Source organism: Mya arenaria, chromosome 7 (genome assembly GCF_026914265.1).
Source record: "Mya arenaria isolate MELC-2E11 chromosome 7, ASM2691426v1".
In the NCBI taxonomy this organism is placed as follows: Eukaryota; Metazoa; Mollusca; class Bivalvia; order Myida; family Myidae; genus Mya; species Mya arenaria.
The window spans coordinates 43141268-43163231 of NC_069128.1; the positions used below are offsets into that span (position 1 = coordinate 43141268).

General features: G+C 34.5%; 1 protein-coding gene across 8 annotated transcripts in view; it reads left to right on the plus strand.

Moving 5' to 3' along the window:
* The first annotated feature begins 15140 nt into the window (after positions 1–15140).
* The window catches only part of LOC128240721 (tensin-1-like), a 124963-nt gene continuing 118139 nt past the window's right edge, over positions 15141–21964 (plus strand). For 2 of the 8 annotated variants that reach the window (XM_052957509.1, XM_052957510.1), the window contains exon 1: positions 15145–17958. In XM_052957509.1, coding sequence (XP_052813469.1) covers positions 15268–17958 — 2691 coding nt within the window. In that variant the 5' untranslated portion in view covers positions 15145–15267. Of the gene's footprint in view, positions 17959–21964 lie in introns of all 8 variants that reach the window. The other 6 variants (XM_052957507.1, XM_052957506.1, XM_052957511.1 and 3 more) reach the window with 6 other exon arrangements.

Below are 21964 nucleotides of genomic sequence, written 5' to 3' on the forward strand. Positions count from 1 at the left end.
ACTCACATTCACTAGTGTCCTGAGTCTACATTTGAGACTCAGACTCACATTCACTAGTGTCCTGAGTCTACATTTGAGACTCAGGCTCACGACTTGTAAAACTGCTTAATTATAGGAGGAGTAAAGATGGTGTAAAAGAATAACCTCCTTTACAGTCAGGCACACATTTTTGTCAAATTGAGTTATAATTAGTGTTGGGAATCGGTTGCAATTTTACAATCGATGATCGGTTCCACTCAAGTAACCGATTATCGATAGTACAATCAGTTTTTAAAATACTAGATAGTACCTGAGTTGTAGTTTTATTCATGTAGAGTATTAAACTCTTAATCATTATATGCATATACCTTATGTCTATGATTGAAGTTATTAAGTGTTGTTGTATATTAAAAATAGTTCATTTCCTTGCTCATTGTGGCTTTCATCAGCCATTTTGTTAAAGATAACATCTTAACACTTACTAAAAAATTTTTTTTCGATAATCGATTATAACTAAATACTATTGATTGTCGCCGATTTCAGACCCAACCAATCGATTTTCGATTATAATCGATCATTGGAACATCACTTGTTATAATATAGATTTCTTCAAACATTTAAAAAAATCAGTTTTCTGAATCTGAGTTTGAAACTGACAGACTCAAGACACTAGTGAACACAGACCCAGAACTAATGTGCAGGCCCGAAACGCCAAGGGGTTAGCGGGCATACTCCACCTCAAATTATTTCAATTCCGGTTGCACTTTGTTGCGTTTTCTACTATGTCTTAGATTAGGTCCACAAGACACGTAGATGCACACACACACCTGAAGCATATATACCCTTAATACCCCTTCAGTTTTACATGCATTTTTGGACTTTTAAAAACATGCGGTTATTTAAAGCATGCGCAGGCAGAGTCTATGTATTAAAATATATAATTATATATATAATTAAGTGCCTACATTGAGTTATTCCTAGGGAAGTGGAATAAAAAAATTCTGAGAAATGAAATTAATTTAGACATTTATATATGACAGAAATAAATGAATAAATCACTTAAGATGCACAAAAAACTGTTTAATTCGTTATTATTTATTACATACCTAAGCCCCTTCTAAAGTTTAGTCATTAATCAGTTAATTGGTTATTCTGGGGTTCACGCATGTGCACCGACTTGAAAAGGATTTGCACGAATACTTTAATTGATATTATTTATGTTTGCCTTACTAAACAATAAAATTGCCAGTCAGGCTGTGCCTGGCTCATGCAGATTTAATGTAACAACTTTAATAATTATATTAAATGTGGCCATTGATAAATTTTGTACAGAGCTTTGTACTTACTGATGAAGATGTTTTTCACTTAGCGCAAACAAATAAGATAGATTATTTCTCGTATTCTTTCGTTTTTTCATCTCAACCACCTGTAAACGTTTTATCAGCCTCAAGTATTTCTTGTGCACAATATAGTGTTTATTATCTCATTTAACATTGTTTGTAAGTGATATGGTTGGACAAATAGGTCATTAGTTAATTAGCCAATGGACAGGTGTTTTGTTTCAGAGGTATACATCATATTATCTTTGTTTTGTAAGATCAGCTTTGATCAATGTTATAGCTTACAATAAATATTGCTGTTTTTTATGCAAATGCAAACAGAGGAAATAAGGATTTTTTTTTGTAATTGGAGATTAGATGAAATTATTGTTCTGAATGCCATCTGCTGCTTCATAACAATCATATTGATGTATCGTTAGCTTGATTTTTTCAAGGTTATTATGGAAATGCTGAAATGTATCAAAGAAAATGTGGTACTGCACACAGTAATTAGAGACTCCAGAATTCACCAAACTATATTTGGACTGTTTACTTAGCGAACCACGATTAATTCCAAGTACAACTATATTGACTTCTCCCATTTTGATGAGGAATAATCATGCAACATCCCGATTGTCAGTGGTATAATTAATCCATTTTTTTTATCATTTACGGTTGACTGATTTTTGTCATAAACTCAATATTTATTTTCCTCCTGTTTTTTTCAATCCGATGAATTAAAGCAGAAATTTTTCAAGTTCCAGTTACTAATTTTTGTCTATTTATCATGATTAAATAAATTCTATGCGTGCTTTACTTAATATTTTGTCTATGTATTTTCCAGTCTGACGAACCAAAAAGAATTCGACACAAGTTTCGATTCTATCAGTTCCAGCGACCGCGGGTGTGTTTCTACTGTAGACAGCAAATATGGCACCTAGGGTCCGCGTGTACAGTTTGCCGGTACATCTGTCACAGAAAATGCGAACTTCAGGTAAGGGCGTGTAACTCTTGTGTACAAATAATTGTGTGTTTTAGGTAATTATGATGGAGAGATTAGTCTCCCTTGTTGTTTTATTTGTCATTGAAGGATAACATTGTTTTTATTGAGGTAATGATAAACAGTTTTTTTGTCCCTAGAGTTCATGATTAGCAGCTTATTTGCATCATTACGCAATTAAAATCACAGAAAACCCATTAAAACAAGTGTTAAAATTTCAAGTGTATGAAAAACAAATACAGAATGATAGTATATGCAGTTGTTGAATGAGATTATCTTATTTCCATAAAAATTGTTTCGAAAAAAGTTTCAGTAATCATTTTGTCACCGGTGTCACCGGAACGCAAATTTAAGTGCAGTAAAAATGGAAAAAAATCAAGCGTCTGTTTATATGAATCATCAAAGGGCATGATGAGTAATATACAATAGTTTGTAGATAAAATCAAGCATCTGAAAATCAATCGATCAAAATGGCTTCCAAGAGAGGTGTTCGCATCGATTCATACTAGCAGAAACGGTTAATCGATGTCTACCAGGCAAAACCTTTCATTTTTGGCATGAAGTCACCAGTTAAAAACATATATTGAGAATCAAACTATATTTGAATCTAGTATTTTTTTATGGAATATACAAACAATCATCTTTTTACCAAATTGGCTTCAGAATAAGTGGTTTAAAAAATACTGACCCGATGAAAAAACCTGGAATACCCAAATGCAAATAAGTGATTTGGTAATTCAGCGATCATTGTAGAATCTTATCTGAAGCTCAGATTGTCTTCAGAACTAGAGCTGTTATGATAGATTGTATGAAACCAAGGGTAAATAACTATGATGTATTGTAAGGTGATACAAAGGTATTTTAGTCTACCTTGTAATAGTTATGATGCAAACTTAGTTTGTAGTTTAAATTTGATGTATAAATAATACATATTTGAAGATTTTCAATCCACTCAAGTCTTCTTTACTGGATGTCACACTGTGGCCCTGGTATAATTTAATAGTTTCAACCAATAATAATAGCATGTTACTGCAAAAATGAACTATTTAAAAATTATGTGGATAATTATTGAAGTTCAAGACAACTGTGTAGTTGCCTATTTGAATTGGAACTGCAGTAGTCTCCCTTGATGTGCTTTTTTCATCAATATATGATGGAACAATTATTATTTGTTTAGTATTAATGACATCAATTCTAGCTTTTTTTGTTTTGGGGTGTATCATTTATTCTGCCAAGCAAACTGCAGAGATAATTGCAGAAAATTATATTTGTCATTTACAGACCATTAGGCGCATGGTAAATTCAATTCAATCCCTCTCTGTGGTTAATTCTTGTATTATTTCTGATAGGATTTCATTAAAGCCAAAGTCTATTATGCTATGGAGAATTAATTATGCAGTAAATTGCGGATGTCAGATTCCCACAATTTCCTTTTAGAAAATAAAAAATGCATATTTCAGATAAGGCGTAGAACAACTTTGTTGTATTCATTTTTTGTCAGGTGGGGTTTTTGGTTTAAAACTTGATGCAAGTTTTTGCAATACTTTCCAACAGGTGCAGATTTACATAACTCTTTGAACCCAATTAGAAAGCCAATTTTCTAAGAAAATACCTGACTGTTTCAGATTCTATTTTGACTCATGCAATATATTTTGAGCAGCCAGGAGCTTCTAAGTTCAAACTTTCTGGATCTTTTTTGATGATTTGTCTTGAATTGTATCTCAAATTTTGGTAGCATCACACATTCTTGTGTATCAGTGTGTTTTCCCACTATTTTGGGCAAGGGGTCTGAGGATCCTTCTTATTGGGTAAAACGAGTCATTTTGACTGATGTTGGGAACGACAATTTTGTCTATAAATTAATAAAAATGTATTAAAAAATACAGTGAATGCCCTAGATTGTTTCTTTTTTAAGAATACCCCATCTCTTTCATCCAAAAGCACTATTGTTTATTTTGGGTTGGTTTTTTTTGGTGTTAGTGTGTATGGGGGGGGGAATAAGTGTATATTTTTAATAAAAAAAGTGGAATTTGGAATTCTGTTTTTAAAATTATGAAAAATGAATATGCTTTGGCATTGGAATGGGGCCAAATTTTGGCTCCAAATTGGTCAGGAAAAATTACTGGTGTATGCTCCTATTGTTTATAAGTAAAGTTTGTAAACAATATACACATTGATTATTGTTCATATGAACATGTAAAGAAAAAAATTAAAAAAAAACACTACAAGAATATAAAAAAATATCCGTGATCACCGAACTAACTTGCATATTGTTGATAAGGATGTCAAAATTTCACAGAAGAATAAGAAGCAGGCACAGAAATAAAAATGGAATCGTTTTCTGGAAATACAAAAGAGCATACATCATACAAAAAATGATAATTGAGCAATTTCCTTAGAAGATATTACCTGAGAAAACACCAGCCTCCGGATATCACTCCACCCTAGACTACAAGGCTATCTTTTCTCAAAATACAATGGCATTCTTGTAAACTTTTATATGCCAAGGTGTAAAATATGATGATAACAAATGGTTCCTGACAATTACTTTATGCCAAAAATGTAAGATTAATGGTTTAGGATTATTTTTGGTAACCACCACTTTCACTGCACTGTATTGTCTGAATATTCTGCGAGTCTTAGATAATAATACTTCAGCTTTTTTTTCTTCAATATTGTTCTATTTTTTTTACTGCTATATCTTTTTTTCCTAAACATGCTAGTAAAACTGAAATTTTGTTGATGATCTTAATTTAGTGTTTTCACAAAGAACTAAAATATTGATAATAGATCATTGGTTTAAGGGAGACAATAGAATAATTCAATAAAAGGGAAGTAATAAATTGTCATAGATTGTCACTCAGCAGACAAAAAAGTTGCCAATCAAAGGGAAGTAAACCCAAGGGAGATAATAGAAATAACACATTGCAGACATTTAAAGGGAGGTAATATATTGTATATCAAGGGAGATAATGGAAATAACACAATGCAGACATATAAAGGGAGGTAATATATTGTATATCAAGGGAGATAATGGAAATAACACAATGCAGACATATAAAGGGAGGTAATATATTGTATATCAAGGGAGATAATGGAAATAACACAATGCAGACATATAAAGGGAGGTAATATATTGTATACTAAAGGTAGATAATATATTGTAAACTGAAGTGACAGCATAAATTGTCTCCTGTGGGATAATAACAGACTGTCAACTTAAGAAAGAAAAAGCTTGTCAATTAAAGGGAGGTAATAGGTTTTCATTTTAACCCTTTACTTCATAGATACGCAATTTTGCTTATCTATCAATAGCTTCATAGATACGGAAATCCACGCTTTATCGATTGCTTCATAGATACGTAATTCTACATACTCGTAATGTAGGGTCATTAACTTTCATACCTGTTGCTTACTTTTTTGCTATAAATTCATTTTCATGAAGTATAAACATTGATTAATACAATGCACTATAAAAAACACTATGGGCATTTCTCTTAAAATGAAAATCCAGCTTGATAAAAGTCTTAGCAAATAGTATGTTTTTTGTTTAAGGTAAATTATATATATTATCATTTCTCAATGCCAACAAGGGAGGTAATCCATCTTTTATACGGAACCTAACCAGACCTGCCAATATTTTAAGCCTGCTACATTCACATAAAGAAGAAGAATTCTGCCTTCAAAAGTTTCAACTCTTTTGATTTCTCAACAGTAAGGCTGTTTATCTTAATTGCTGAACTACTTTTACTTTGCTGTTTAGTCTGGCAGATACTAAACATTTGCAGTTTTATTGGATTTTTGTGTGGCCAGACCAGAACAAAATAAAGATACCTGTCATATTGTTTGAGTTTGATTGCAAAGTGAAAAGTAAAATTTGTTCTGTTTAAACAAATGCTGACATTGATCAGTGAATGGAGGCCTCATCCAGGAGGACATGCAAAGCACCTGGCTTAGGTTGTCCTCTCTTTCTTCTCTTCACTCATTTGCATAACTTTTAAGATGTTAATCATTTTTGTTACGAAACCCCCATTTTGGCTCTCAGCTATGCCCCTTTAAGCTACTAATCTCCTCTTTGAGATCCATTAATGAATGCTTAGGTCCTTTTTGGAAAAAAGCTCTGAATTTACCATCATTATTTATAGAGGTTCATAAATCATTTTATTTTATTATTTTCACATTGAATAAATGCCATTACAAGTGTTTATATGCCAAAACAACCACTGTTTACCTTCTGCCAAATGCCTCAACCTTTGCCAAAGAAAGTGATTGTTTATTGGGTATATAATACTGGTAATTGGTTTATAACTATTCTGGCATGAGTATGCTAATTGTTTTCCTACAATGTAATCCAAGAAATATTTACAGGGCTGTTCTTCTGGTTTTGACAGTTGCTATGGGATTTCTATTGGTATGGAACATAACTCTGTCATTGTTCATTATATTTGATGGAGGCTTTTCATTCATGGAGAGAGAAATACGACCAATGAGTTGCTGCTTGTCTCTGTTGAAGTCAGAAGGGTAAAAATGAAATGCAATGCAAGTGGGTAACCTTTAGAGTTTTTCTGGGGTTACTTTTGAAAAAATGGGTTTCCAAGGTTTTTTTTTACAAAAAAGTCTAAGGAGTTCTTGCAAAAAGGTCTTCTATGGAAAGTGGGTTTCCTAGGAATACTTTGAAAATGGGTTTTTTAGGAATACTTGGAAAGTGGGTTTCCTAGGAATACTTTGGAAAGTGGGTTTCCTGGGAATATTTTGAAAATTGGTGTCTTAGGAATATTTGGAAAGTGAGTTTCTTAGAAATGCTTCGAAAATGTTTTTTTTAGGAATACTTGGAAAGTGGGTTTCCTAGAAATATTTTGAAAATGGGTGTCTTAGGAATACTTGGAAAGTGGGTTTCTTAGAAATGCTTCAAAAATGTTTTTTTAGGAATACTTGGAAAGTGGGTTTCTTAGGGAGATTTTGGAAAATCAGTTTCTTACATGAATACTTGGAATGTTGGCTTCTTAGTAATACTATGGAAAGTGGGTTTCCTAGGACTGCTTGGAAAATTCTTAGGAATACTTGGAAAATGGGTTTCTTGGTAATACTTGGAAAGTGGGTTTCCTAGGTAAACTTGAAAAAGAGATTCTAAGGGATATTTGGAAAATTTGGTTTTATAGGGATACTTAATGTGGGTTTTACAAAAAGTAAATCTCCTTTATATTTTGTGAATTTTCTTCAGATGAATTGGACTGTTGATTTTCTTATCAAAGCAATTTGATATTATTTCACTATAAAAGGAAGACCCTCCATCAATATATTCTGCATCTGTCATACCATATTTTTCTTATCTGCTTACTAAGCTTTGAATGTTAATTACCAAATAGTGTTTTCCCTAATCTTCATCGGCCATCTCTAAACTTTTGTATCTCTTTTATACTTTACATTCACTTATATCAGAGTGTTAATGCGGCCTAAAGATGTTTTAAGTGATACAAGTAGCTGAGACCTACAGATCTTATACTGGCTGTTATAGTGAATAATATCCAGGATGAGTTGTTTGTTTGAAGAGTAAACATTAAAAGATATTGCTGAGGCCAAACCATTATTTTCAATGTTAAAATTATTTTCAGTAATAGTTGCTGTGAAATTATTCAAATAAAGTATTACTTAAAAGTAAAGATAAAGATATCATCACATAATTATGTACCATCTTAGGGCTTTTTAACATACCAAATTCCTTTATAGTTTTTATGATAATTTCATGAAAGCTGTGAGGTATATTAAACATACATAGTTTCTGGATGAAATTTGTTCTTTTTCTGCATAAAAATGTGGGTAATTTATATAACCACAGATAACCTGATAAGCCATAAGACTGGGGGTATTTGTCATGTCTGTGATGCTCTAGTGATGGCCTCATAATCCTTAAGATTGGGGGTATTCGTCACATCTGTGATAGCTCAAGTGATGGCCTCATAAGCCATAGGACTGGGGGTATTCATCATGTCTGTGAAAGCTCTAGTGATGGCCTCATAATCCTTAAGATTGGGGGTATTCGTCATGTCTGTGATAGCTCTAGTGATGCCCTCATAAGCCATAAGACTGGGGGTATTCATCATGTCTGTGAAAGCTCTAGTGATGGCCTCATAATCCTTAAGATTGGGGGTATTCGTCATGTCTCTGATAGCTCTAGTGATGCCCTCAGAAGCCATAAGACTGGGGGTATTCATCATGTCTGTGATAGCTCTAGTGATGGCCTCATAGTCCTTAAGATTGGGGGTATTCATCATGTCTGTGATAGCTCTAGTGATAGCCTCATTAGTCATAATACTGGAAGTATTTATTATGTCTGTAATAGCTCTAGTGATGGCCTCATAAGCCATAAGACTGGGGACATTCACCATGTCTGTGATAGTTTTAGTGATACCATCATAAGCCATAAGACTGGGGGTATTCATCATGTCTGTGATAGCTCTAGTGATGCCTTCATAAGCCTTAAGACTGGGGGTATTCATCATGTCTGTGATAGCTCTAGTGATGCCCTCATTAGCCATAAGACTGGGGGTATTCGTCATGTCTGTGACAGCTCTAGTGATGCCCTCATAAATCATAAGACTGGGGGTATTCATCATGTCTGTGATAGCTCTAGTGATGCCCTCATAAATCATAAGACTGGGGTATTCATCATGTCTGTGATAGCTCTAGTGATGGCCTCATAAGCCATAAGACTGGGGGTATTCGTCATGTCTGTGATAGCTCTAGTGATGCCCTCATTAGCCATAAGACTGGGGGTATTGCTCATGTCTGGGATAGCTCTAGTGATGGCCTGATAAGCCATAAGACTAGTGATGGCCTCATAAGCCATAAGACTGGGGTATTCATCATGTCTGTGATAGCTCTAGTGATGTCTTCATTAGCCATAAGACTGGGGTATTCATCACGTCTGTGATAGCTCTAGTGATGCCCTCATTAGCCATAACACTGGGGGTATTCATCATGTCTGTGATAGCTCTAGTGATGGCCTTATAAGCCTTAAGACTGGGGACATTCATCACGTCTGTGATAGCTCTAGTGATGGCCTCATAAGCCATAAGACTGGGGGTTTTCATCATGCCTGTGATAGCTTTAGTTGTGGCCTCATAAGCCATAAGACTGGGGGTATTCATCATGCCTGTGATAGCTCTAGTTGTGGCCTCATAAGTCATAAGACTGGGAGTATTCATCATGTCTGTGAAAGCTCTAGTTGATATAACCATAGATGACCTAATAAGCCATAAGACTGTACTTGGGGAGAGGTCACGAAATACTTGCCCTTCAACACAGATATTTCTTCAAGTGGTCCATGTGTAACTACCATAGTTGATATAAAACTACCTCCTGTAGTTGTTGTTTTCTCCAAATTTCTAGCTCTTCAAAGTTTTTCCTTCCTTACCTTTCAAAGATGCACTGGACATTTAAAGGGACTCCCTCATGTTTGAGGACCAAAAATGTGCTTGCTTCCTTAAAGGGACTCACTGGTTTCATGGTTTTTAAACTGCACTCGTTTTAAGAAATTCAGTGTTGCAAGTTATTATGAGTGTTAAAACAAAGATAGTCTACAATTTTGAAATGCGTTACAAACACGATTCAACAAAAGACTGTAGGGTGATTGGTTGACTGCAATTATCATGTGAAGTTCCCAATGTTTTTAATAAAGGTTTAAATTTCTATCAGTTTAGAATGAGTCCCTGTGGGCAAGTGGATAAAGTAATGGTTTTTTAATTGTTTTTTGACAATACTGGCGTGGGTCAGCTCCCCACTACAACCAGGGCTGGTTTTTTATACTTTAATTGTGTCCTAAAAATATTAAATGCACATTATTTAATGCTTTGATAAAGAAATGAAACAAAAAATCACTTGGGTATCAAAGCATAAAATAATACATCTAATATTAGGGAAAATTATTTTTGGTTCCAAAGCATGGGCAAGTCCCTTTAAGGTATCAAACACAATATCACTGGAACAGGAATGGATTGAAATCAAATAATTTAAAGTCAGACCAATAGTGTTGTCATTTAACAAGGCTGTTCAACTTGTCAAATAGCAAAACAACAGCAAATGAGTGCTCCTAAATCATTTGCATATCTAGATGTTAATTTTCTGGTTCATTTAAAATGGTCTTGCTGTTGACATTGTGTTTTGTGAAAGGGAATATGTTATTGATAGTTTTATATATAAACCTAGATGTTATACTTCAGTTACCATGTTTTGTGAAATATTTGAAAATAAAATCTATTGGAAAGCTATATGAAATTCTCGTATTGAGATGGAGTTACTGCCCCTGAATTGTGCTAAAAAGCACAAAAAAAGTGATGGATAGATCATTCAGAAGTTAGTATGATGAAGTGACAGAGTATTGCGCAAGTGAAAATAAGATGAAAGAATTATGATGCTGACAGGATAGCAAATGTAATGAGACCATGCAAGAAATGCATTACAAAATTAGAAATACAGACATTTTCAGACCAAAAGAAAATTTATGCTATAGCATTAAGTTGATGACATCAAGAACGATTGTTGAAAATTGATTATTATATCAGTGACTATTATGATGAAATAGAGGAAAAGACTAGGGGAGGTATCTCCTCCTTGAATAGTAACACATTTGTCATTTAAATTGTCTTGTACTATTTGACTCAGAGGTTGATAGATCTCTTGATGGATCTGAAAGATATACTGGCGGAATGATTAGTCAATCTATTGGATTGATTGATCAATGTCTATCATGGCTTAATAAATGGACACATGGTTGAAGATTGCCTAATGATAATTGGAATAATGAATGAGGTCTATATATCTGGTGGATAAATGGGTAGGGGATATTGTTAGGATGGATGGACTAGTTTTCTTGGACTATATTGGCAGGAATTTCCACAGTGCCTGTTTTAGTTTCTTGTCTAAATTCTCTAGAATTCATACTTGATGCTTTAATGGTTGAAAGGTAAATGCTTGATTGGTGTTTCTATGATGGTTTGTTTCTACATGTATATCCTCTTTCCTTCTGAAAAAGCAATGTTTTGACCATTTAAAGTGATAAAGCCAGGTTTTGAAAAGGACAGGATGCTGTAGTAAAGGGGAGGGTTGTAATGGAGAAAAGGACAGGATGCTGTAGAAAAGGGGGAGGGCTGTAAGGGAAAAAAGGCAGGTTTTTGTTGGGCTGTTAATAATTTGAACATTATGAAATTGACAGAAAATGTTAGGTTGAAGACATAGTACATGATGGCTTCAATTTATTAAATATTAAATTTTAAGTGAGCATAAATTATATTCAATGAACACAAAATAAATATTTGACAGTCTTAAGCATTTAATTTTATGAAAGTAGAAGACATGCTGGTCTTCATGTGGGCAGAAGGGTGGCACCAAAACTGAACAGCTTGCTGCACACTTTCAAAATCTTTAGCTAATTCCCTGCATTTCTGCATTCCATTTGTTCAAGATAGTTTGATATTCCAAGCTAAAACTTTAATAATTTTGGTTGCTAAGCTAGTTCAGTTGGTAAACGGCAACGTTGTTTCAATGCTTGGCGCGTCTTTCACAGGGGTTATGGGTTCCAGTCCCACTCTGGGCGTTTCTTAAAAAAACCCAACTCAACTCTAGAAATTGTTTCAACATAACCTTTTTGTTGGCTGATCAATACAATTGTTATGATTAAAAGGTTTAACAACATCTGTTACATTTTCTTTGTATAATATGCTTTGTGTCAACTATTTGTCTTAAAACGGTATGATGCATTATGAAAATTAGTCATGGGTAATGTTATATAATTACGCTACACAACTTTAACTTTATCTCTGCTTGCACAAACAGAAGGTAGTTCCGAATTATATTAAGAGATGACAGACCAATTTACAAATGACTCATTGTGGTAATTCTAATGCTGAATTACCTTAATGGTTACTCCCTCAGATGTCTTAAAATACTTCCTGATTATACTTATAGTACCTACTGAAACTTAAGCATCTGATACCAAAATAGTTGTAGGTGATGGTGATAAAAGGCTAAGCCCCATGCAATAACTCTGCATGTAGCACCCACTGGGTGGTTAAATGGTTATGGCTATTAAACATCAGGGTAATTAAGGAGCGCTTAATTGGATCAATATGGTAACTCAGCCTGGTATATGATGAAGGTTGTCTTTTCTGTACTTTCCTACACATGTTTGTTTTCAAAAGGTGTACTATCTTTTTTATCGGAGATATTAAAAGCCTGAGTGATGAATGTGATGAATGAAAACTACACGAGGATCACTTGTAGTACTACAGATCACAAGTTATTTTAGGGCGCGATGAGTTTTCACATATTTCTTGAGTGATAATATTGCTAGATAAAAATGTGTTTTTTTTTAGATATCTATGTGAGATTTGACAAGGTGAAAACATTGGATAGTAAGGACTATGGGATCGAGTGCCAAATAGGTCAAGGCTGAACTATTTTGGGTGAAATGTTTACATTTTGATAGGGCTGGAAAAGTGTCTGTGGAATGAAAAAAATCATTGATTGCCTGCAATTAATGTAATGGTTAAAGATATATTTAGAAAATAACAACAGTGCAAAGTGATTAAGAATACACAAATGTCTGTAAAGATTGCTAAGAAGCTTAAAAGAATTGGAGACACTTCAAATGTTTTACAAAACTATGCAAATGCAATCTTTATAATCTAGGTGGAAGCTGGTTTTAGTTTGTTTGAAACTCCAAGCTTAATTAAGATTTAAGTGTATATACGTACTATAATACATGTTTACCGTATTATATAACTTTTTTTCATGACCTTTGAGTTATTGCTTTTAAATTGATTGTTATTAGAATGACTACTGCTGTACGCTTTAATTAAAAATGAACCTGTAAAAATTTACTGGCAGTCTCTCTGAAACTTTTATTACGTTTGTTAAATTTCTTCATTGCATGAGTGCTTTATTTACTGCAGGTTTAATTGCTGTGAACATGAAGTGAAAGTAACATGACTTTGGTATGCATTTGAAAACAGTCTTTGTTTAGTTGCGGTAATGAAAGATCAGTTTAATGTTGTTTTAAATTACATAATAACTGAATAATTCGAGAAGCATTTCATTCAAGGATCTTGTGCATAAATCCATATAAGTAAAACTATAGGAAAACCACAGAAGGCAAGAAGTTGATTTTTTTTAGTTCGTCGAGTTTGTTTTTAAGTTATATACAAAGGTAACTTTTAGTTCACAAAAAGGTGAAGCTAAATAATGAAAACTTTATATAACGCTTAGATAGTTTCAAATTACCACTGAGATTTTAAATGAAACGAGGGCCTAATACTTACAGAGTTTTGTCTATTTTTTAAAAGTTTTTTTTCCGGGATAAGCATTAGATTTGTGTTTTGAGTCTTGAATCTCAATTGAGCAAAATAATGTATGTTTTTAATTTTCATTGCTTCATAAACTGAGTACTTTTCGCCTAGTTTTATTTTGTCCCTTTTATGAAAGTAATTCAAACCTACATTTTACTCACTTTCTCAAATTTTCTCTAAAATTACCCTTAATCATAATAATTTTCTGACACCTATTGTGTAAATATTAAATAAAATTAAAATGCATCAGAGCACTCGAGTGCATTAACCAAGCTCGTAAAACCATTTTTTTGCTTTAACTTGTCATAATGCAGGTTATATCTTAAATTTCACAAGCAATTACATAAAAACTATTCAATGAAACAAATATCTAATTTTTTAACAGTCGATTAGTTTTCGATAAGTTTTTGTTTATCCACAAAGTTATTAACTGGAAAGGAATGCTAATCCTTACTGAAGTAAAATATTTCAGAGCAGGAAGTAAACATTTTTATTTCAGATTTCCATCTTTAAAAGAATTTGATATTAATTTAAAGTATAAGAGTTGATGAACAAAAATCTGACAGAAGTGTGGGAAAACTTCAGCTTATGTAATAAATGGTTTGTTTAAGCTTTTCCCTTAAATGACTCAGAAAAATAAACACAACTTTTTTTAACCTCTGCATTTTTTTACTATTTTTAAGCTCAGAAATAAGGTGTAAGGAATGAAAAGGAAATCACCTACTTACCTGCACACACCTTAAACTATTTATAAATTTCGGCCTTATGCAGGCTCAATTGCTATCACTTGCAGATTAACAGTAGGAAATTAGCTCATCTTGGAGTGAACGCATTTCAAGGGTTGTGTTTTAACATGTTATAGCTATGATGCACTTGGTTATCTCACAGAATTAAACCCAGCCAAACTTGAACTCTGTTAAAACACTAGTGAAAATTTGAATGGGGGAGATATATTATCCCAGAAAACTCTTGTATGGGTTTCACGGATTCTAGTGATTTTCTCTGAAAATCAATTGCTTTAAAGTTTTCTACCTATGAATCATTCGGAACTCCTCGGCCATTTTTTCAAAAACAACCTCGGATGTATGCCGGTACATCTGTTGAAGTAGTCCGTATTTTTTTAATAAAAGCATTAATTAAATGTAGTGTTTAAGAGTTGTATTTATTGCTCTCAGTTTAAATTGATTGCCAGTGAAGTGTATTATTGCAAACATAATTACGATTCCCAAGAGTTAAGTCATAAATTTTAACTACTAAATAAGATTACTACGCGATCTATTTGCAGCGGACTTAAACGTACCACTTTTTAAGTATGTAAACCGTCCATATACATCCGAGGTTGTTTTTGAAAAAAATGGCCGAGGAGTTCCGAATGCCTATGAATAACACCTGAACAGCAAATGATGATTTTCTCAAGAAACTCTTAAACCTTAATGTTGTGTAAAGAGGCTGTTGGCTGTTAGCCTGAATTGAAACTGAAAACGGAAGTTTCATTTACAGTTCTAAGTTGCAGCATTGCTTAGAGAGATTGAGAGAGAGAGAGAGAATTCATCAGAAAGGCAGGAAGTGATCAAACAGTGTGTGTGATTAGAATTGGGAGGTTGCCGGATTTTCGTTTGTTGTGACCATGCTCAAATTTGCAACAAAAAAGCCGCCAAGATATAAACACTTTGAACATGGGGATTTAGGGGCATACCGTGAGGGTCAAGGTGATGAGCGTTACTATGGAGATGAAGGTGGGAGTATTCGATTGGCCGGCGATTATACCCGATTTGACCCGGTTAATGGAGATGATATGTTGGATTATTATGACAACACTTTGGATTACTCACAAAACTTGCCGGAATTTTCTGATTCCAGTTACCATGGCAACAAAGAATACCATAGACCAAATGACGTAGGTCATGGTCCAGGTCATGCAAGGCCAAGTTGGAAGGCACCTAATGTGAAATATGGAATTTTGGGGCAGGAAGTTCACCAGCCTGTTCCAAATAAGGAAGTGGGAATGTCAAGGAATGGCCAGCAAAGGTCAGAGGTCAATCCAGGATTTGTAGAGAACACATTGGACCACAGGAAAATGACTGACCTATATAGGGATGATATTGATGGACAAAGTGGAGGTCAACAGTATTATAGTGGACAGCAGGGGCTGAATGACCTGTCTAGAGGTCAAGGTCAAAGGTCAAACTATGGAGGTCAAGAATTAAGAGATCAGGAGCAAGGAATGGGGAATTATTATCAAGGTCAAGGTCATGAAATGGTAAAACCTAGTGTAGACATTTCTAGTAGGCAGATGTTATACCAAAGATCTGATCAGCCTTTTCCAGTCCTATCTTTGTCATCAGAACCCACTTACAGTGTAGATTCAACCACCAGTATGTCAATAGATTCCATGAGTGGAACAAGTATTGGGGATAGGTCATCGAAGAGTACGTTAGAGTTACAGGATTATGACCTGCTACTGGACATGCCACAGGTGACCAGAAGAGGTATTGACGTAAAACCACCTGTACCTCAAAAACATAAGCATATTCATGTTGGAAGGGGTACCCACGGGATCTGCGAGGGTCCGGTGTCCCATACTAGGCCGGGGTCATCAGAAAGTCACATGACATCATCATTGCGGAAAAGCCCTTCAGGGGTCAAAAGTGGGCATCATGTTCGTTGGGACCCTGGAGTGGTCAACAGTGGTTCTAAACAGACATTGATTCCATTATCTGAATTGCAGCCCAAGTCTCCACCCACAAAGAGGGGCAAAAAGAAAACATCATTAAGGAACTTGTTAAATTTACCAAAAATGTCTTTTAGTGATAATGAAAGTTCAGATCAAGAGGGCAGTTCAAAACGAGAGTCGAGCAGGCATCGAACTGAAGGAACTGATAATCGTGGAACTTTGAAGAAATTGCTTGATGGTCGAAGTGGCTGCAAGCGTAAAGAACCTGTTGCTTCAGGCCAGAGTGCTATAATAACTACAACAAGTAGTGAGATAGCGTCTTTGAGATACAGAAATGAGTATCAGATAAATGATAACCTGCTGGATTCACAAGAGTTCAGCCATCAAAGGAAAGGCAATGTTGCTAAATTGGACATTACAAAAGCCAATCAGGGACACAGTCTGTTTCCGGGTAGATATTATGATCAAAATACTGACTATGACCCTCTGCAGCAGACAGACTCCATTTCTCACCCAATAGTGCATTCAAGATCAGATCGTTCTATTTTGAGCCCGCAACCTAAATACAGACCTGTCACTGAGGGCGAGTTTAGAATTCGGAGCCCAGTTAGATCAGTGCGTCCATTTCTCATTAATGGCCAAGCAAATGAAAGCCAAGACTATGACAATTTTACGGAAAGTGAAACATCTTCACGAAATCTTAACCTCATTAGTGTCAGCAGTAAAGAACCAGACAAGCTTAATGTATTACATCAGGGTAAAGTTTCATCTCTGTATGCAAATGAGAAAAAAACACCACAATACCTGAATGAAAAACAAGTTACTACATTGCCTGTGACTGTGGTTTCATTTGATACTTTTGTGACACATGGTCGACCTTCGGATTCTAATGTCACATTTGATACGTTTGTTACTCTTGGCAGGCCATTTGCAACCAGTACACCTGTGCCAAACGGAATTTCTGCATTCAGTCAGTATGTTAGCCAACAGACACCAAATGTGCATAGTTCTGACAATAAAGATGTGGTCTCTAGGACTGGAGATGGTAGAGTAGTGGCTTTTCATGTGGCAAGTGGACATCCAAGCTCTTCTGTGACCCAGAGTTGGAATTATACATCCGGCTCCCTGCCTGGGGCTAGGTTGCCAATGGCAACACAGACTGTGACTTCAAGCATGATGGAACCAGGCATGAAAGCTTCTGGCTTCCCGGAGCAACATTCTGGTCACATGACTTCAGGGTCTAAGACACAAGACTACTATTTGAAACATTTACCGACATACAATCGTGAAATAACAGGACCTTATGAAATGGACAATAGAAATTATGGAAAACTGAATTTGTCTCCGACAACGTTTTTAATGGAGGCACCTGGTCCATTTTTTCCAACTTCTAGTCCGCCAGTGCAATCTGATTTCTCAAAAGTTTCCAAAGAACAAGTGCAAAGCAACGCACCAAAAACAGCTAATGATGGTGTAAAAACAATGGAATACAAAGATCAGTGTAGGTTTAAAGAAAGGGAACATTCTGACTATGATGATGATGTTTTTCAAATGTTTGGATTAAGCCCTTTGAAAGGTGACGTGCCCGGTAAAAACGCCAGAAGAAAACTGGAATTTGAAGGAACGTCTTCATTTCACAAGCCAGTAAGTTGTCTGGATCTTTATATTTTAATTGCTGTCATTGATGTTTTTGCATGTCTGTTTGTTGAAGAGAGTCAAAGAAGCGTAGCCTTGGAACCACCATTGTTGTTATCTTGATGCAAAAAGGTTTGCCCTAACAGTAAAAGAGAGAGTATTTCAATGAAACTTGGTACATGTTCATGACAATACATACATATGTAGCAAGTTCCATGACTTGGTCTGAAATATTCATTGAGTTATGCCTATGAAGTAAATGCACATTGCCATCAGCTTGCCATTCCCTTGTTTAGAATATTAACTTGAACAATACCAAAATTTATCAAACTTACCAATACCTTTCTCATGTTTTGTGATGTGTTTATCCATGTGTTGCTTAGAGATATGAGATATTATAAATTAGTAATTAATAGATTTTGTAATGACTGTTAAATCATCTTGACAAGTAGAACTATAGGACAATGGAGGAGTATTATGTTGCAAAACATCGGAAAATGATCATCGCACGTTCAGGCTTTAAATACGGAATCTGAGAAATAGAAATGTCCGTTCATTCATATGCAATCTGTCATAAATAGGGACTTATTTTTATATTGTTACCCGTCTTACAAAATATGTGCCGTAACAGCCGCGCAGAAATATTATGTTCAGATATATTCAACCTTGGTGAATTTTACTAGATACTACAATATGTATACGGTTTACAAATAACATAACAGATTATCTTTATAGATATTGTCTGTGATTTTAAATTACAGGTATCATTAAATCTCTTGTGGTAATCTTGTGGTTTTTACTTCCCTGACAGCTTGTGGGTTTTTTTCACATACTTGTGGGTAATTTTCTGTCTTGTGGCTGCATTCAATGCCAGGGAGCAGGTAACAGTTTTGGATAATGTAATTTGCCAGAACTGTTGATTGATATAGCACATATCACATCATATAAACTTTCCTAAACAATGCAAGGTATCCATGATAACACAAAAAATGTACATATCCTCATGTTATTGGGTGCAATTCCTACACTGAAGGTATTGTGTGATGATGTTATTGATACCCCCCACCCCCCTCCCCCCTCCTGGTATAACATGTACAGGGCATTAAAACTGCACTCTCACAGATTGACAGTTATTGACTTTTCTTTTAATATTGTCTTAGAATCAGCTGCTATTTAGCATCAATGCCTTCAATTCATTCATAAAAGATAACTTATGATATAACAGATCTCAATTGTTTGAAAAACTGCCGTAAAACTTATTTTTCTTTAAACCAATAGTAATGCATTTAGCTACAAAACATCAATTTTTGAACGTCAACATGAAACTGCGATTCTGATCTTCTTTCAGCAGTCTTAAGCTTGTATCACTGGATTCCAGACATTTACACAAAATTTGGCTCATTTCAAGACAATGAATAAAAAAAGTTGTCAAAACAGTCAATCTGGACAGTGTAGCTTTAAAATGATGTAAGAATTATGACACCATGCAGTTTTAAATCAGAGATATTGCATAATTTTTATATCTGTTGAAAAAAATCAGCCGGAGAAACATATATGATGAATTGACTGATCAAATTTACAGTCATTTTGTTTATGGCAAAAAAAAAAATATTATCTTTTTTTTAATTTACAAGATGTAAAAATGACATTTATTAAATTATCATCAATGAATGCATGATAACTAAGAAATACATTAAGCTTTCCTGATATTTATGTGCATCATGTACATTTGTAAATCTCAAAATAAAAAAATAATAATGGTAAATAGGTTTTTTTACTGACATTAATATCCTTTTTGGGGCCTGAAATCTTATCTCATCTACAAAACAGATGTGGAGACTGGTATGCTATTAAATCACTCAAGTACCTTAACCACCTTGAGGATGCGAGGGGGGCTCATTTTTCATACATTGAAAAATGATAGTTGGCTGCCATTAAGGTGAACATGGACAGATAAGTTTACTGAAGAGATTTGTTGTTTTCTTGTAATGTACTAAATTTATCCCAATTTTTACTGTGAGAAAGGTTTTTGACCTTGGGATAGTTATGTATGAGATAAAAATGGATTGATGATTCCTTTATGTTATATGAAACATAGGAATCTGAAACCTTAAATCAGTAGTGGACTAGGGGGTGGGGTGGGGGACATCCAGAGCAACCCCCCTCTTCCCAAAAACACTTCCAAGTTTACTTTTTATTTCAATATAGGAGTCAGTTCTGAGGAAGGGGAGAAAGTCAAAAGGTTAAGCCCCTAAGGTATGCCCTTCTAACATTAAATCCTAGATCTGCCCCTGTAAATGACCCTTTCTGCCACTTTGGGGACCCATTGAAGGACAGGAAGTCATTGCAAGTTACAATTAAAATTCATTGAAACCATGGTAGAAACCAATACAAGATCTAGCTGGTGGATGGATTCAAGCAAATATTATAATTTTGGTATTTTTATGGCTTTTCACATTCTGAATGAAATTTGAAATTGGAAAAGAATGATTTTGACCTTTTAAAAGATGACCATCTATTTCCTGGCATTTGTGCATGCTTTACAGGTAAAATGAATAATAAGCATGCTAATTATTATGATTTATTCAAGTGTTCAGGACTTGTTTTATTACTTCCTCGTTCACTAGTACTTGATTGTTTCTTTGGGTTTTAGCTCTTCTGGGCACAAAGTGTTCATCATAAAGCTACATGTATATTGAGCACATCTGATTGGTATTTGTCCAGTTTCCTTTTTAAACATTTTGCTTGTTAAAACTTCTAAGCTTCCACTGTCATGCTCTACCAAATCTTTATGAAACATGACCACAAATTGTATGCATAATCCAGGTCAAGGTCATTTATTGGTTGTGTTGGGTGAAAAATAGGTCAATAGGTCAAATATTAGAAAATGTTAATGAATGCTCTACAGGTCACAATTTCTACCTATGTCCATCACAGTTAAGCAGAATACTTGCCTTAATGATATATAGGTCAAATTGTTTTAAAGATATACTCTCACATTTAGGAAAAAGCTTTGGTACTCAAGTGAGGCAAATTATAAGAGCCTTTATATGGACCTCTTGTTTCTTTGTAATACAATCTTTGGACACAATGAATTTGGACTAATTCTTTACTTGTGCTGGTTCTCAAAAAGTCACGGTCATTTATGTGGTTTGTAAAAATAAGTGATATATAAGGAACAAAGCTCTACAAGCATTTATTATCCATATGGAAGGAAGTCATCAATACTTCTCTCTCAGAAGACTAGCACAAAGCATAGTTACCAAAATACATTGAAAAAAAACAAACAACATTAATCATTAAACTGATAATGGCATTCTCTATCATTCTCTGTAATTAGAATAGCTATCAATTTTGTTTCCATAAAAGTTATGTTTCAGTCTGAGACTGTTTCCCTGAGGATCATTAGTATAAAATTTATTAGCCCCATTGACAAAGTGTTGAAATATTACTCACCTGGAACAGTAGGCATTGAAAATTACTGGCATAACACCAGCTAAAATTCTAAGATCTATGTCATTCAGCAAAAGAGATAAAATTTCCCCAATTTCAGGAGTTAGATAAGCCAATTAGTGGAGATTAATGGTGGTCTAGAGGACTAAGGGTCTACCCACAAATTGGCTCCTAGGTGCCAGTAAACACTTGGTGATTTGTTCAGACATATTACCTATTCCTTCTCCCACCCATCTACATTGGTATTTGCCTGGATTTTTTTGGCTGGTTTTGATGAACTAAATTATTTTGACTGGTTTTGATGAACTAAATTATTTTGACTGGTTTTGATGAACTAAATTATTTTGACTGGTTTTGATGAACAGGATCATTTTGACTGGTTTTGATAAACTAAATCATTTTCAATGGTTTTGATGAACTGAATCATTAATTAAAATTGACTGGTTTTGATGAACTAAATCATTTGACTGGTTTTGATGAACCGAATCATTTTGACTGGCTTTGATTAAGTTAATAATTTTGACTGGTTTTGATGAACTAAATTATTTTGACTGGTTTTGAT